The sequence below is a fragment of the Onychomys torridus genome, chromosome 8 (genome assembly GCF_903995425.1).
Source record: "Onychomys torridus chromosome 8, mOncTor1.1, whole genome shotgun sequence".
In the NCBI taxonomy this organism is placed as follows: Eukaryota; Metazoa; Chordata; class Mammalia; order Rodentia; family Cricetidae; genus Onychomys; species Onychomys torridus.
Genome location: NC_050450.1, coordinates 10,693,795 through 10,712,805, shown reverse-complemented (window position 1 = coordinate 10,712,805; position 19,011 = coordinate 10,693,795). Strand labels below are relative to the sequence as shown.

The following is a 19,011-nucleotide window of genomic DNA, read 5'->3' as shown; positions in this document are numbered from 1 at the left end:
CAGTGTATCTTTGGTGTGAGTTGAGACACTCCTTTTGAATTGCCTACTTGAGATTTCTGCTTGAATCCTTCAAAAGTATATTCAATTCAGCATTTCTGAAATGTACACTATCTCTGATTCCTACCTTCCCAGTGCTTCTTTTCCATGTTTAGTAAAAGATGTAACCATCCACCAAGCTGCACAAGTCTAAAAAGGGGTTACTATCTCTTTTCATAACGTCATTGTTGTTCACCAGGCCTTGTTAACTGGTACCAGGCGTGCACTAGGTGAGTCACTTCCTTTTGAAATCAGAGCTACAACTCCCACTAAGTCGCCATCTCTGTCATTGCCTCCTAGCTGGTCTCTGTGCTATACATTGAGACCTCCCACTCCCAATATGCACTCTGCCAGCAGGCCCAGAGTAATGAAGGTATTACTTTTATTTACTTTGTCTTCTCACTGAGCTGAGTCACAGCAAGCAATCACTACATATTACTAAGTGACCAGGTTTCAGAATGAAAGTATCTCTAGTACTCCGCCCTGAAGGAAAAGGACCCATGGCCTTGGGCAAATTTGAACACTATCTATGCTGCTGTGTGACCCGCCCCACCAACAACCCAAGCCACCTTCTCTTCAAGGTAAAGTCACGGCAAAGGCTGCTCCTTCCGAGTTGCCAACATCAAGTTTCCACCATTTGTCGAGCTATTCACTGAGTGCCAATTGGAAATGATTGACTGGCATTGCGGGGTTGGCATACGGTGCTTTTGACTTCCAGCCAAGAAAGAGAAGGCTGGATTCCAGGAAAGATGGCACAAAGAGCGACAGAGCTGAAACGAGACTGTCGACTGAGCTCCAGGGCTGGGTACCCAGAGCACTCAACCCGTCCTCCTGGGTCCAGTAAGACAACCAAGGGAGACAAGCTCAAGAAGCAGTACCCTGTAGAGTGCCCACTGTGTCCTGAGTGCTTGGCTGCGATGTTCATATGCATGAACACTACGATCCTCCAATACTCTGGTTCATGTCATGTTTGCAGCTAAGGAAATGTAGACATGAAGAAGTTAAGCCAATTGTCTAAGAGAGGCAGAGTCATGGGGCCAGCACTGTTTAGATCCACACTCTACCATCAGAGCCTGGTGAGGAATACCTTGTCTCCGCTTGGCAATAACCCTGTGTTCATTACATCTGTCCATTGAAGACTTACTAGGCTACTTTCCCCATCCCTGAGTTGAGGGTCCCCATCATCAGAAACATAGCACAGGCCCATAGGATAGCTTGTTCTCTGGAGTGGCTAACACACAAAGAAATGTTTGTGCAGTAAATGCTGATCCCACTGATAAATATTTGCAAAGAGTTATCACATTCGCCCAGGGAAGCTTGACTGCAGTCAAGCTCAGAGAATTAATGGAGCAGGCTCTTTTATTGGTATTTTCAAAGAAACCAACAGCGAGAATTCTGATTATCAAATAAAAACACTCCAAGCAGGTTTAGTGCAGTCTCCTGGTGGCCATTAAACCCTAAACCTTTCTTTCCTCTGCTTCCTTGGGAGACAAAGCTGAAGGGGGAGTAGCCGTGTTTCAGGACTCTGGTTAGACTTGTGCTCTCGTACACTGCCCTGACTTTCCCTTTCCTGTCAGGGAAACTGAGTGCTGCTGCTCCAGCAGAAGCCTGCCTTGCAGTTGAGGTCCTAGATGGTGGCCAAGCCAAGTACCAAGGAAAGTCAGGTAAGTTTCTTTCAAATACTAATCTACAAAACCAGGAGGGGATGTTTCTCCCACTCCTTTGTGTTAAAGATATACTTAGTGATTCCAATGCACTGAATTCCTCACATTCCTGCAACTGAAACAGAAGCCACAGGACATAAGTTGTAAGGCAGTCATTAACAAATAAAATTGGAAAGATGTCTCAGCAGTTTAAAGTGCTTCCTGTTCTTGCACAGGACCCAAGTTCAGTTCCCAGCACCTATATCAGACAGCTCCTAAGAGCTCATGAATCCAACTCCAGGGCATCCTCCACAGGCACCTACACTCATGTGCACATACTCCCACACAGACACAAACACAAGCACAAGATGAAAAGATAAAAAAAATCCTAAAGAGATAAAATTCAGATACACAGCTGTCTCCCTCTCCCCTGCCCTGTGCATAGCTTGCAGCGTGGCCAGTAGAAATTACAGGGTGATTGAGATGAGAGCGGATGACATGATGGGTATTGGAGAAAGTCTCGGGCTTTTCAGGACTTGCATGTAAATGTTCATTTAATTCCATTAGAAACTAAAAGATACAAATGGATAGTGCTCTGTATACACACACACATGTGTGTACATATGTGTGTGTGTGTGTGTGTGTGTGTGTGTGTGTGTGTGTGTGTGTGAAAAAGAAAGAGATGATAAAGAGACAGAGACAGAGAAGACTTGGCCAACTTCAGGAGAAAAGCCAGTGTTCAAAGTGGTTGGTAAATTACATTGGTAGATTTATAAGTTCAAAGTCAAGCCTACTACACAGCTAACACAACCACAAGTTCCTCTCCCCACCAGACGCTTCTCCCGAAGTAAATCTATGACAAGATTTGGTCTGAAGAACACTCATCTTCTGTTTCCCTGAGTCCAAAAGGTGTCCCCTCCCAACGTGTAAGCATGGCCACATACACACACCCATGCATGGTACACACATGAACGCTCACAGCAGATGTAACCCTTTCCAGCCCATAAAACCACAGTCCAGGTGTGATAGGAAGTTCACCTGGGCCCATACTTGTGGACTGAGAGACAGTACGGGGGTTAGGGGAGGAACTTTAGTAATCAATAGAACAAACTAAAAACTATGAAAAAGAAGCCTAGAAACCGATCACAGAACACTTTGTCATTGGACCCTGCTATCTCCTTGAAGAGCTGTGCTCACTCCAGGAGCGCCCCACCCCCACCCCTGCACCTCTGCTCTAGCCAGCTGGACTCTGCCTTGTTCCACTTTGAGCACCTTACAGAAGACCAAAGGTAAAATCAGTCCTCCCTGGCCCCACAGTCGTGTGCCGGGCGGCAGGTCTCTCCCCCAACAGAGAACTGGCGCTAGCATGCCAAAGGCTCACACTGCTTTGTGTAGCGTGAACACCGGTTTTGTGGGCTGTGGTAAGCAGATTCTTCTGCCCTGTGCATAGTTTTATCCCTTTGTGTGTCATCAGTCCAGGCTGAGGATCTCAGAAATGCTCAGGGCTGGAAGGATTGCAGCTTTCAGAGTTCTTCAGATGTGGGGACATTTGTGTAGACATAATGCAGTGTCTCAGGCATGGGACTCAAGTTCTAAACCCTGGAGACATTCTTCCTTTTCTCTTTTTTCTTTTTCTTTTCTTCTTTTCCTTCCTTCCTTCCTTCCTTCCTTCCTTCCTTCCTTCCTTCCTTCCTTCCTTCCTTCCTTCTTTCCTTCCTTCCCCAGGGAGACCCAGGCTGGCCTCAAACTCACTATGTAGCCAAAGATAACCTTGAACTTCTGATTCCCTTGCCTCTCCCTCTCAAGTGCTGCAATTAGAGGTGTTCACTACCACCAACCACAGTTTATGCTTCACTGGAAATTGAAACCTAGGCTCTCCTACATGCTAAACACACTCTACCACCTAAGCTCTAGCCCAAGCCCCATTTACGATCCTTAAACACAAGACCTGAAAACAACTGTATCCTTTTAGTGACCCCCAAGAGATTCAGTATGGAATTTTCCAATTGTGGCATCATATATGCACTTAAAGTTTTGGATTTTGGAGCATTTAAGATTTTGTATTTTCATACTAGGACTGCTCAACTTATAACAGCATCCATTTATAATCTGTTTGTCCATGTGGCAGGCACTGGCCAAACAGTCACATACCTTCCTCATCTCCGTAGGACTTCCAAGAGAGTAAGTAGATGTGGAAGAGTTGAGAGGCCCTCCCAGAGCCTTCAGTCTGGAGATACACACATCAGGGGCTCAAGCCACAGCAGCCCAGACTCCAGGGAACACACCCTAACTGTGCTGCCTCCCTGGCTGCTCCTGAATGGGACAGAGCCTTGGCACAGAACTGGGATGAACAGCCTGGGATCCACACCAGGAAACAGGTCATGGTTTGCCCTCACATTCTGGGAGTTATGTGTGCTGTGCTCTGTGCTTGGTGAAGGAGCAGATGTTTAATAACTTTGCAGCAGCAAGGAAGAGGTTGCATAACGTGGCTGAGCTATTTTTGAACTTTGGAAAATGCTGACTGCTCTTTTCAAAGTATCTTCTATAAAACCAGGAATATTAAAAGATGAAGACATTTCCCCTTCTCTATACCCCACCATTTGAAAGCCTGAGGCAGAGACGAGTCTATGGTAAGATCAGAAACATTCTATGTCCTGCAAGCTGCCCCTTGCACACTGTGGGTGACAGTACATCACTCCAGTACCCAAACTTCAGGAACTCTAAGATTATAATCAATGAAATTGGGAGCCATAGAGTCAAACACCCGGATAGCCCCAAAGAGATCTCAGTTGGCCAAAGCTGCTCTTAATGAACCACCCTGAGAAGCAGGTATGGAGTCAGCTGAAACTGTCTCCATCTTCCCTTCTACACAGTAGAAGTAACGAGAGCTATCTGCTCTCAAGATGCTTTGCAAATTAAAGCTTTATCCAACTGAAAATTTGAAAATAATAATAATAATAAAAACGAAAGCAAGAAACCTCTAACTCAAGAGTATCCAGTCCCACTGAGCAAGCACATGTGCCCAGTTCAGCCTTATCTGCTCACTGCCTTCAGATGCCCAGAGCCTGTCCTTATCAGCAACCTAAATGCCCATCACCCAGGCATCGTTAGATAAACAGTGAAGCATGGGTGTGGTAGAACACAGAAACAGCAGCTGAGATGAATGCACTGGAATGACATTATCTTCACAGTGATCTTGAAAATATAAGGTTAAAAACAAGCAGATTAGAATGCATTCAATGTGTCTAGGATGCATTGAAAAGAACTGTGGATTGGGCATGTGTTGCACAGGTATCCTTAGTGAAAGTACACGAGCACACTCACAGATTGCATCCATACTGGATTCACTGTAGGGACTCTCTCTCTTCGCAGGGTTGAAGAGGGAACCAGCAGGACTTCAACACCGCCACAAATGTGCTGTTGGCTTTAAACGCATTCAAACGCACGTGACATACCATCTCATTCCTTGTCGAGTATTAGCTGAGTACATTATCATATTCTCTACCACTCACTGTCCTTTTCAGTATTAAAAAAAAAAAGAATTCTTGAGCCAGCATGATGGCGCAGCAGGGAAAGGGTCTTGCTGCCAAGCCTGAAGGCCTCAGTTCAATCCCTGGGACCCGTGTAAAGGAAGGAGAGAGCCAACTTCCGGAAAGCTGTCTTCTGACTTGCACATGCATACAATGGTACACACAGAGAAAGAGACAGAGACAGAGACAGAGAATAAATAAATATATGAAAAAAGTGAATTCTTGGGGACAAATTTCTCCTCTTTTCAACAGACTGCACGGTCTTTGGGGACAGAAGTCACTTCTTAACTTCACTGTGTATTCCAGGAGCCCTCACAGGATTTTCTAGGTGTGAGGAATGACAGCTGAGAGCCAGAAGAAGGATGCAGGACCCTCAGTTCTTCTCAGTTACTTTCTTTGGGGTGTCTCCAACTCCCAGACAAGGGCAACCCAGCAGGGCTCCACTCTTTCCTTGCTGGGCTGCCTGTGAGGAGCACTGAAGGGAAGAGGAGTGTGGTGAAGAGATGGATGGAGCCACTGTGAGCCACTACCCAACCTCACAGTCAGCACCACCACCCGCATGTGGATAGCAAGCCATTTCACTCCAGGAGCAGTGGGCACCACACTACTGGACTTGGTGTGTTTCTTCTCTGGGGTGGAGATGGCACTGACAAGGCGGACACATCTACAGGAGCCAGCACAGCCACACTTCATAGGTTGGGGTTTGTTGTTTTCTCTCCTTAAAGAATGGAATCCAGGGTGATCCCTGAAAAGGAATCTGAATGTCTTGGCAATTATCCTGCTCAAATTCCTTTTCCTATATATATTACATTTCAATTGCCTTACAATTGAGTTATGTTTCCCACAAAATAATAGATTTCTAGTCTGCCAGCTGCAGGGCACATCTTATTAAAGTGAATGTGAATTCATTAGCCCAGCCCTTGTCTTAGGCTGGCAGCAAGCCTGACTTCCTAAGAAACTCCCATGTCCACATTGAGTTATCCGAGTTCTTTCTTGATATACGAATGATTATTGAGGATGCTAAATGAGGCGATCTAGAAATAGGTGGGGGGGGGCATTGTCAAAGGAGCTTGGTTTTGTAATTCAATGATCCATTTTTCTCAGGTATATGTTAGTCATGAAGAAGTACATCCTGGGCCAGAAGATGGCTCAGTAGGTTAAAGTACTTGTCTCACAATTTTGAGCACTTACGTTCGATTTCCCAGAACACACATAAAAGGACACAATGTGAGGATCTCTCATCCCACTGACAGAAAAATGGAGGATGGAGCCAGGACTGTGCACAAAAGCTTTTAGGCCATCTAGCCTGGCACCACAGTGGGAAAATAATGAGATACTGTCTCTAACAAGGTGGGAGGTGATGACTGACAGCTGACCTTGTGTTCTGACTCCCCAAACTCAGGCATGGCATGTGCATACCGACACACACACACACACACACACACACACACACACACCTCTGGTCGTGTTTCAGAGGTAAACTCTGGAAGGTAGCAGATTCAAACTCACAGTCTTCCAGAGATGTTTTAGAATGGCAGTACTCTGCAGGCAGCCAACATGGCCTGCTGACTACAATCTTGGATGGGGCCACACTTATTGATAACTCTGATTCTTATTGAATGGTCAGCAGGTGTCAGCACATAAGAAGCATCACTTCTCACATATCACATCTCCTCTTTCATACTCATGACAACTCCTCAGAACCTTGATTCTCAAAGAATGGCCCCCACAGCAGCAATATGAGCACCATCTAGGAACTTGTTAGAATATTAATTCTATGAGCTCACTCCAGACCTACTAATACAATAAAAATTCAGAGTGCAGACCCAGAACCTTACCAAGCCCTTCCAGATGTCTCAAACATGCTAACATTTGAAAACGACCAACATAGAAAGCAGGGGCCATTATTACCTCTTTATGATAAGCACTTGAGACCAAGAAGGTAAAGTGATTGCCTATGTGCTGTAGAATGTGAAAGGGACAGGACTTTCTTTCTTTCTTTCTTTCTTTCTTTCTTTCTTTCTTTCTTTCTTTCTTTCTTTCTTTCCTTTTATGTTTTTGTTTGTTTGTTTGGTTGGTTGGTTGGTTGGTTGGTTGGTGTTTTTTGGTTTTTTGAGACAGGGTTTCTGCATGTAGTTTTGGTGCCTGTCCTAGGTCTTGCTCTGTAGACCAGGCTGGCCTCCAACTCACAGAGATCTGCCTGGCTCTGCCTTCCAAGTGCTGGGTGGGATTAAAGGCATGCACTACTGCCACCCAACAGGAGACAGAATTTGAACATGAACAGCATCACTTCCCAGCCTAGCCCTTAATCACAGCACCACACTGCTCATTATGTGAGGAATGAAACATGGATTACATCACCAAACATCAGGCAAAAGCATGCAGAAAGGGTGTCTGAATAATAATTCTAAATCTTAGCAGCTGAGCCATGATGATGGGCCACAAAGAATAATGACACTTCCCAGAAACATAAAACTGCACTTAAATGCCCACCATGATGGGTCAATTAAATAAATTATGCTACTGGCATATGGCAAAATGGAATGTAGCATTAAGAGTGATGACTGCCAAGATCTCCAATGACCTACGAAGATGCTTGCCATATAAGAAGAAAAGAAATTCAGACTCAGCCGGAGACCAGGAGCATCAGTGTGGACAATTTTCCCAAATCAGGCCAAGCTGCTGAGGATGTGAGATAACATATGATTCCACAAACTCTCATGTGAATATAAATTGGTGCCGTTGTTTTGTAGAGTAGTTTGACAATGGATACTTAAAGATGCCCACGTTAATCCCCAAGTCCTACTTCTTAGAACCAATTCTAGACATTCAGTTGCACACAGGCAAAAAGAGATAGCAGAACTTCTAATGGGAAAAAACATCTGGGAAAAAACCTGAATTCTCATGAATGTAAAGAGTGAATAAATAAATCACGGTGTATGAATATGGAAGAATGTGGCATGCATATTATAAAGAATTTACCTGACAGATAGATAGATAGATAGATAGATAGATAGATAGATAGATAGAAAGAAAAAAGAAAGGTAGGTAGAAAGGTAGGTAGATAGATAGAAAGAAAGAAAGAAAGGAAGGAAGGAAGGAAGGAAGGAAGGAAGGAAGATAGAAAGGATAGATAGATAGATAGATGATAGATAGATAGATGATAGATAGATAGATAGAAAAAAAGAAAGGTAGGTAGATAGATAGAAAGAAAGGAAGGAAGGAAGGAAGGAAGGAAGGAAGGAAGATAGAAAGGTAGATAGATAGATAGATAGATAGATAGATAGAAAGGTAGATAGATAGACAGACAGACAGATAGATAGACAGACAGATAGGATAGATAGGAAGATTGGTGTGAGAAAGGGAGGAAGAGAAAGAGAAAGAGACAGAAGGGAATTCTCAAGTGGATGTTTCCAAGGTATGTTTTGAGTAAAGAAAATAAAAGCAAGTTTCAGAAAGCCACTAAAATATATTATTATTAGCCAGGTATTACAGCATTACTTGTAAACCCAACACTCTGGAGTTTACAGAAGAGTTGTGAGATGGAGGCCAGCCTAGGCTACACAGCAAGTCCCAAAGTAGCCATGGCTATATAATGAAATTCTGCTTCAAAAAATAGCATTATGTTACTTATTATTTTAAAGTGTGATGGGCAGAAAGGAAAATACAAATGAGCATACAATCAAAACAAACTTCCTCCAAGTAAGAACATACATTTTGCATGTCAAGTCTATACTTTCATCAATGACTATGAACCCAAACATTTATAAGCAACAAAATTCTGATCCATCTTTGGGAGACAACAAAAGAGCCCTTTCTTACTGGTGCAGAGTGTGATGAGGGGTCTCTGGCTTCTCTGCCTGCCCATAGCAGCTGGTTTTGGCCTCAGGGATGTAGGAGAATTTCTCCAACATGGAAGATGCGGCAGTGGTTAGGATCCCAAGACCATCCCTCACTCTCGCCTCCAGGCTGTAGTCCCAGTCATCATAGGAGACTGAAATGAGTCCTGATGGGAACTCTTTGGGGATGAGCTCTGTGTTCCCAGAAACCAAACTGGGGACAATCCAGAAGAAGTCATACCCAGTGAGGCCGAGTGAGCGAGCCTCACTCAGGATGAGGACAGCCTCATCTTTGGAACAGTAGAGTAAGATGACAGAAGAATGGATCTTCTTCAGCTGGACCTGTGTCTTGGCATCCTCAAAGGAAGTGTCCAGTGTGATCACGTTCTGCATATCCCAGCCCACAAAGCTGTTGTCCACTGTTGTCTTGATGAAGCTGATGAAGTCCCTGTAGCCAGGGAAGATGGTGGTCACCAGGGAGAAGACATGCCAGTCATAGTCCTGCATGATCTTCAGCATCACTGTGGCTTGCTGCTGGATAGACGCTCCAAACTGGAAGAATGTGGACGTTGGATCCTGCCAACAGACAAGAAGACAGAAAAGCAAAGGGTGAGGCCAGAGGCTGTGCAGTGTGAGCTGTCTCTGTAGACTTAGAGATGCCCTTTCTAGAAACCAGAGAAAAACACTAACTCATTCCAAACACTTCTGAAGAACTTGGGGCATCACTCAGTTCATAAAAGCTTGTCATGTAAACACAAACACCTGTGTTTGATCCCCAGAAACCACATTAAAAAAGAGAGACAGGTGGATCCATGGAGCCAAGCTGATATGGAAAGTTATAAGCCAGTAAAAGACTGTTTAAAAACAAAGTAGACAGCTCCTGAGGAACAATACCTAAGGCTATCCTTTAGTTTCCACATGCATACACACATTGGCACACATATGAACACATGATCACACACATGCATACATACACAAATAATAAAAATAAGCACTGCTGATCTGTGCTGGACTCTGGAACATGCACAGAAAATGCAGATTTGAAAGAATTCATGCTCAGAAGCCCATGGCTAGTACAAGGAAGCATATTTACTATTTCGTTCATCATTGTCCACTCTAATTTCTGTCTAGATGCCCTTTCCTCACCCATTTCTGTCCAATAATACAATTTGGTCTAGTCCTCAGGGTCATGTCATGAAAATGAAGTCCAGAAACACAAAAGAGCATCAGGAAGTACAGAAAGGTACACTAGAGCACAGCTGGAGCTCCTGGACTCTGACGTGCCTGAAGCCGGTTCCCCCAGAGAACCAACTAAATGAGCCACTCAGTTCCCCTGTCACATGAGCTCGTGCGGTAGGACTTCTGTAGCTTCAACTTAAGATGCTCATGATAATCCATGTGACCATCTACCCACTTGATCAGCCAACATTTGCAGAACATTTTGCTATATGCTTTAGACTTTGGGAAATCATCACTAGCAGGACAGTCACATCTGGATCTCTGCTGTCACAGATGTAAGGTGAACTTGGGAAAGAGCAGCTACTGTGAACTGAAGACTGAGAGAGATCTGTGGAACTGTAGAAGAATTAGGCAAGGGAGAGGGGAAACAGGTAAGCATGTCGTGGGGTATATTTTTTAGTATAATGGATAAAGGCACTCTGTTATATGAAGTAAAAAGGATGAAATTCTGTTGAAAAGTTTGTGAGACCATTATCCCAAGGCTTAGGCACTATTCTGATAAAGCCCTGGTAACTTGTATTGGGCTAAGGGGCCACTATGATCCCAACAGCTTCACAAGTAAATACATGATTAAGAGAACAAAGCTTCAATTGGCCAAGCAGGTGATTATAGGGTTGTCAAATGTATAATCCCCCACACTCCTCAACTCATTAGTTCCCACAGTGATCTTATGACATTGCTGCTATTGGCAGGGATACCTATGATTAAAGTGTCAAACAGCAACCAAGCATCCAAGCCCACGTAGGTCCAAGAATGCCACATACCAGTCTCCCCTCCCATCTGCAGCCACAGCCCTCTTGGGATCATTTAAAACAAGTACATGGTGAATGCATAAGCCACATCGCTCTAGTTAATGTGTTACAGAAATGACAACTCAGGGGGTGGAGCTCACAGCTCAGCTGGTGAAATGTTTGCCTTGCAAGCGCAAGGACCAGAACACACCGTTTTTGCTTGGTTTTTGTTTGTTTGTTTGTTTTTGTTTTAAAGCTGAGCATGTGCATGCACCTGTAATCCCAGTGCTGGGGAGAAGGAGACAGGGCTCATTGGTCAGCCAACTCAACCTACTTGGTCTCTCAAAATCCCAAGTAAAATGACTCCTGGGAAACAATGCTAAGGTTTCCCTCTGACTGCTATGTGCATGTGTACATATGCACACCTGCACATACATATGCCCACCCACATGAACACAAAACAAACAGGCAGCTCAACAAAAAAAAAATATGCCTCTGTGACATCACAAGACAGGATCTGACCAAGGCTAAGGTATATATTTCTTCGGGAACTAAAAGAATTGCCAAGGTGGTCTTACCCTATAACAACCACATTTTCATTTAAAATTTTTTATTTTCTGTTTAATGCCACCTCAAATCAGCAGTATTACTTATGGGGACTCCATTGTATGTACACTCTGTGTGTGTGTGTGTGTGTGTGTGTGTGTGTGTGTGTGTGTGTGTGTGTGCTGGGTGGTTCCATGATTCCAGTTGTCTTTCAGAGAAATACTTTGTAACTATGAATGTCAACTTTTTCCATCCTATTTTCTTGGTCTCAGTGGCCAACAAGCTACAGTTCTTAGAAACACTGCTCTTTCTGGAAGGCACAGGTTTGGTGGGTTACTTCAGTGCAGCACAGTCTGAAGACAGAGAGGAGAAATGGGAATAAAGAAATGGTTTCTGGGCTCCTTCCAGCATTACAGTTCTATGAATTTTACCTAATTAAATCAATTAAAATGGGTAACAGATTTAAAAACTTGGGGAAATCATCTTTTTCCCTATTGTAGCATTTGGAGGAATCCAATATTCTTGAGTTGATGGATTTTTTTTTCAATCACATCTCAACAATACTGTGAGCTCTTCAAGGGCAGAGAAGCAGTTGTACTCATCACTCTGTCCCCACAGTTGGCAGTCGGCTTGACCCATGACACATCAGTGAGTGGAGAACAAGGACATGCATGAGTGGGGAACTGAAGTCCCAGAAGAATGTCCTTGGGTTACATGGAATGCTCAAAGGAGTGATTCAATGTCTGAGATTGTGTGCTTGAGTGTCACATCCAAAAACAAGATCTTTAACATTGCCACTCACTCCTACATACTTCAAGAAATCACTCCTCTGACCAAAGCCCCAAATACCTACATGTTTGTGAACATGTACACATTTGTATATATGCATGCCTTTGTGTGTGCACATGTGTGAAGGCCAGAGTACAAACCTGGATGTCAATCCTCAGGTACTATCTATCTTATTTTTTTTCCAATATTTATTTGTAATGGGTTGTTGGGTGGGTGCATAGAAGCCATAGTGCATGTGTAGAGTTCAGGAACAACTTGTAGTATCCACCTCTCTCCTACCATGTGAGTCCCAGGGATAGAACACAAGTCATGAGGCTTGAGAGCAAACACCTCTCTACTCCTGAACCATTTGCCAGTCCCTTGTTTGACTTTTTTGGACAAGGTCTCTCACTGACTTGAGAACTGCCAATGAGGGAAATCATGCTAGCCAATGAGCCCCAGGTATCCACCTGTGTCTGCTTCCCCATCAATGTGGTTACCAGTGTGTACTATCATATCCAACTTGTCCTCTTTTAGGTTCTGGAAGACTGAACTTAGTTCTTTATGCTTGCAAGGAAAGATCTTTAATAACTGAGATATCACTCCAGCCCATACACACAAAAATTTAGCATGCACTTTATGGATAGGAGGAACATAGAAAACTTATATGCTTCATAAGCTGTCTCAGAACTTCATTGACTAATAAAAAAAAACCAAGAACATATAGAATCTAGCAGATGACACAGAAGTCTAAAAGCAACTATAGTAGTCAGCCCCCCACACCATTGGGTACCTCCGAAGATGGGACCAAGGTGTTGCAAACTGAATTACCAAAAATATGCTTTAATTTCCAGTGGACACTGAAACATCCAAGGATGCTGCCACCAGAGCCACACTGTGACTGCAGAGGACAACTTGGTATCTTCCTGCACTGCATCCATGAGGAGTGGAGGAAGTGCTCAACATGATGCAAAGAGGGCCCAAGAGGGAATGCACTAAAGTCCTTGATGCTTGTGCACAGCTGTAAACAATCACTTACACACTGCCAAAGAAGGGACAGGGAGGGGAAGAACACAAGAGCCAGGAGACAGGGTGAAGGGCCGCAAATGCCATTCTCAACACTCAGCCCTTGAAATCATTAATTCCTGATTGCAGACACAACAGCTAGAGTTACCTGCACTGCACCCATACAAGACTGAACCTATCAACAATCAGTAAAGGAAAGGGGGAGGGTTCATGGGGACCTATCCTTCACTCTGAACTATTGGCTATTGATGGATTCTGGGAGAGGAAAAACCACTGTCTTTAGTTGTGTACTCAATATTGAGGCAACCAGAGTCAAAACTCATGATCACAAAGATGACCCTAGTTAATCTCAGTGGGCCACAAAATAAAATGAATAGTCATGAATATTAGAGAGGTTTGTGGGAAGCGGGGGAAGATGGACAGGATGGTAGGGAGGTGGGGTGAGAATGGTTAGCCTGTGTGGCATACATGTGTGATATTGTTAAATAAGTAAGTCTTTGAGACAACCCACATATGCACACATTTTTGAACAACTAACATGGATTGAGACATAGGGACCAACATGCTAGATGTGGCTGGAGTTGGGGATCACCAAGGTCCCTTGCTCCATGTGCAGGCTTCCTATGAGATGCTCTATGTACAGAAGAGAGCTGTAGATGGATACAGTCTTGCCTCATATTCTCTAGATGGAAGAAGGTGTGCCTCGTGACCTTCAGGGAGAAAGCAGCAGTTCACCAGCCCAGAGCCAGTGCAGCACAGACCACATTGGCCTGGCCATCCTTCCTCTCTATCTTAGACACTGCAGCATAAGCTTCTGCTGATCCTCCATTTTTGTTAGGACCTTAAAGTGCTCCAGAGTTTGTGTGTTGAAGGCTTATTGCCAAACACAGTAGTGCTCAGAGTCAGGACCTTCAGAAGACAACTCAGCTCGCATAGCTCTGACATCATGGGTAATTTATCCATGAGGGCTGTTGGAAGGTGCTTGAAACCGTAGGAGGGGAACTAACTGTAGGATGAAAGTCACTGGGAATACACCTTCAAGGGTATATTTTGCCTCTGGTCCATGCGACACTCTCTGCTCTCTCTCTTCCAAGAGGTGAGCTGCTTTGTTCCAGCAAGGCTCCCTGTTATAATATTCTTTCTGCCTCAACTCAGGACCAGAAACACTGGAGGCAAGTGACTAGGGGTTAAAAACTACAAACCATGAATCCAAATAAACCTTCCCTCTTTGCACTGCTTCCTCTCATGTATTTGATCACGGCAGCAGGAAGCTGACCTCCACAATCCCATTCACACCCTACTCCAATGGATGAAGTACAGTGCACATCTGGGGTCAGACTGCTCAATTACAGACTTAATTGTATGCCCTTGGGGAAACTTCCTCATCAGTATAATAGGTGTGGGTATAAAGATAACTAAAAGGGCTGGAGAGATGATTGTGGAGTCACTTGCCATGCAAGTATAAGGACATGATTTCAAATTCCTAGAGCCCACACCAAGCCAAGCACAGTAGCACACACTGTAATCTCAGTGGTTCTCCAGTGAGGTGTGAGATGGAGGAGACAGGAGGATCCCTGGAATTTGAGGGCTAGCTAGCCTGGTTTGTGCATTGGAGAACTACCTGTTGTCCTCTGTCTAGAATGGTGGAAGGCAAAGATTAACACCAGAGGTTGTTCTCTGAGTCCATACCCACTGGGGCATGTGTGTGCCACCCACACATACAAATATGTCACATATTTGACACATAAACAAAGACACATATGTATGCAGATTATCTATACATAGAGAGGTGGGAATCATAGTTAACATACAAAAGTGCTTAATGGGGAGTTGTATTGCTCATTACATTCTAATGACTGTCAGCTAATGTCAATCTAAATATTCTACAGAACGCTGACCCCTACACCCCCATGATCAGCCTGGCCCTAGGGTGATCAATAGTGATCCAGGGCTAAGCCCAGAGGGGCAGAGATTCTTCCAGGATGTCAAGTGATCCACTCCTGTGCTTTGCCATTGGAATATAACAATTAAATGACCCCACCCTCACCCCATGCCATGTTGGCCAGATACCAAGTATTCAGCAAATGAGGTTTACCCAGGGGTCAGGATCTATTGTTATCTCTCAGCAAGAGATTGTGTTATCCCAAAGTGCTCTGGCCTTGGAGCACCTCATCAGCTCAAACTGTTCACAGTTCCAGTGCAGGGAAGTCAACAATGATCCCTATATCTCCTTAGGTACAAACTCCAGCATGCCTCTTTATGTGTACCAGTCAGTTTCCAAGTTGGTATACTGTGGGTTCTGGGACACTTCAGACCCAAGTTCAAATCCTGACCCTGTGATAAGTGGCCATGTCACTCTAGGCAAGCACTTAATCATCCTGGGTTTGAGTTTCTTTGTACATTAACTGAGTATAATTAACACAATTCCATAGGTGAAGAAAGAGATGAACTGAGAAGAGTTTGAGGTTTGTCTCTCCTTGCCTCCAACAGCCTGGAACTTCCTCTTCACTGTCTATCCTGTGGAATACATGAGAACTGCCAGAAACCTGGGGATCTCTACCCTAGCTCATAAACTGGAGTATCCAGACCCATCTATATATTGCAAACCAGCCCATGCTCTCTGAATTAGGAGCCTTCATGAAGAGTAGAACAGGGATGGTCAGACCATTCTATAGTGAGAAACCAACACCAACGCCCTTCACAGCCTCACTTATCTGTAACTCTGCTGATTGACACCCAGACTGACTCTATAGTGTGGCTGTTGGGATTCATGCAACAGACATGCATGGATGAGCAGATGTCTCTGTCCTGTGCTGACCTGGAGACCGTGGGTGTATTCCCAAAAATCTGTACCACATTTCATTTTTGTTTGGTACATTAAGCTCCACCTTCAAAACCACTGAGGGTTAGGCTTGCAGCCCTGTAGTAGACTTGGCCTAACATGCATGAGGCCATGACTTTAATCTTCAGTACCCCACACACACATACACACACACACACACACACACACACACACACACACACACACACACCATTGTAGAGCAAAGACATTGCATATCCGCTTGAGAGACAGAAATGAGGAGACATTTTCAAAACAATTGCAGAATGAGCCTCCTTTTAGCCTTGATTTTTGTGTGTGTGTGTCTATGGTGATTTTATGGACTGGCAGAAGGTGATGGGGAGTTTGGCCACCTGCCCAGGAGACAGCAGATATGCCAAATGGCCCAGTCTTCCATGTTCCCACTTCCTGCCTTGATGGTAGAGGCGGTCTCTCCTGCACTCACCCTACCCCCGCCTGTCCTCTATGGGCTCAGGAGAGCTGTCTTTGATCACCTCTGGCACTGGGCTTCCCTTGCCTGTGCAGTCAGGGGAGGGAAACAGATCTCACACGCCCACTGTGGTGCTGTGGCAAGAACAGCTCTTTCCCCAAGCTCACGAACTGCAGAATAAACTGTTTCAAACATAGCAAGGGAGGCAGGGACATTCAGGATGCTGTCTGTCTGTTCTAGACTGTTTCCATCCTGTGATGTGTGAGATCTCATTCCATCAGATCTAAAGCATTAGTCCTATTTTGGAACATTCCAGGGATCACTGAATGCCCATGGAAATACCTGACAATATCAGGTCCAGGGATGATAACTAGTAAATTCAAATATCAACTTTCATTTCACTCACCTACTTACCAAGGTTTTATATATATATGTTTATATATATATGGTTTATATATATATATATGTTTACTTTGATCTTAACTACTCAGGAGATGAGGCGACAGTACAATATCTACAAATGGTCCTTCTCATGAAGACACAGTGGCCACGTGACTCTCCTAGGATCCTCACAGTTCCAGAATGACAATAGCATGGTGGTTGTTGCAAGATTCACCCAATGTTCCCCGTATACACACCAGTGGCTCTCATCTCTAGCTGCATATCATCATCATGTTTATAAATACCTTTAAAAAAATCCATGCTCCTGGTCCTGTGTCAGTCTAATGGAGACACAGTTTCTTTGACCAGATTATCTGAATCACAAAGCCAATCCTTTTGATATCCCCTGTCTTATCTCAATAGCAGGATGAATTTCACTCAACTAGCATCTTTTCAGAGACTAGAACTATGCCTGACACACAGAAAGACCCACATAAATATTTGGTGAGGAAATGGGTGAGCCAGAAGCCTGTCCCCAGGAAGCATGGTTGACTAGTCACTATTGTCAACTCTACAGACCTTTCTAAGGCTTCCCTTCTGCTGGTTAGCAGGGTGGGGCATGGCTGCTTAAGAAAATAGCTCAGCCCTGGCAGCAAAGATGCAGAAAAAGAACTTGGGAAGTTGTTTTGTTCTACAAGGGGACTGTCCCAGTGAGCTCTGACATATTCTACACTATTCTCCTAATGGACCAATGGAGGTTTTCAACAGATTTTATCTCCATCCCTATGAGTGGAAGGGAAAAAAATCAAGATACCACTCAACTTGGGCCAGAAGAGTATTATCTGCGGTGGGTAGTGGTTGATCAAAGACTCACAACTGGTCCAAGTGCTGAGAATAATCACCGCCAAGGCTCAGGGAACATTGCAGAGGGGCTAAAATAATGTAAGAGCAGGAAGATGGGGAGGGGTGCTGTGAGACCATGTCTTCTGGAAGACCCACGGCCATTACATTCAGAATTCAGAGCAGCTGTGGTTTCCTCTATTAGATCAAGCCAGCCAAACTCCAGCACAGGTGGCTGTGGCCTTCAGGCCCACCCCCTTGCTGAAGAGCTATTGGCAGATAACAACTACTGGGTGTGGGGCATTCTCCTAGGGTGTTGGCCACTGGTAGGTTTCCCATGCTCCAGTGGATGGCCTCACTCCTATGCACATATGGACAGCACTGATTTGACTTAGTAAGATATTAAAAGGAGAAGAAGGGAGGAGGAGGGGAAGGAGAGAGAGAAGGAGAAAGAGGTGGGGAGGAGAGGCAGGAGGAAGACGATGATGAAGGGGAAGAAGGGGAGGAAAATGAGGCATGAAGTTGAAAGAGGGAATGTGTTAGGGGACATAGAGGGGATTGGAGGGGAAAGAAGAAGCATGTATGATATTTTATTGTATACAAGCATGAAATTCTCAAAGAACAAAACAAATAAGGTATCCAGCTTCTGGCTGTACCTGCCTGTGTTCAGGTGCTGGGTGGTACAGTCAAACAGAGTCCTGACTTCTGTCTGGAACGCTACCGAGGCTTTCTCGGCTCACCGTTCCCCACCTGCTGCTACTGGATCTGCCGTTCTAAAGTTCACATTGGAGCAAGGCTCCCCTCTCACTCCTCTTTAAATGGTTGACCAGTTCCCACGACTTTCAGAACAGGACTGCACCTCCCAGCAGCCCCATTGCAAGCTGTCTGGGACTCGGCATCTACTTGCAGTGTCTGGGGGGCTTGTGTAAAATTAGGTAAGGTGTCTGACACGTTGGTAATGAACACAAGAAACGTGGGAACTTTGGGATAACAATCACACAGCACCATGCCTGCCTGTCTTCCATGGGTTCTGGAGCTAGAACACAGGCCCTCATGGTTGCATAGCAGCCCCTCTGACAACCAAACCCTCCTCCCACCAGACCAGCCTTCCTGTTAAATAACCTAGCACCATCTTCATCTTCAAATCAGAGTTCCTTCCTCTT

At 44.6% G+C, this 19,011-nt stretch overlaps 1 protein-coding gene across 1 annotated transcript in view; it reads right to left on the bottom strand.

Annotated features, from left to right (window-relative positions):
- Grin2a (glutamate ionotropic receptor NMDA type subunit 2A) overlaps positions 1-19,011 on the bottom strand; it is a 410,670-nt gene that overhangs the window by 167,755 nt on the left and 223,904 nt on the right. Inside the window, exon 4 of the mRNA XM_036198178.1 lies at positions 9,032-9,624. Within this exon, the coding sequence (XP_036054071.1) occupies positions 9,032-9,624 (593 nt within the window). The remainder of the gene's footprint in view (positions 1-9,031; positions 9,625-19,011) is intronic.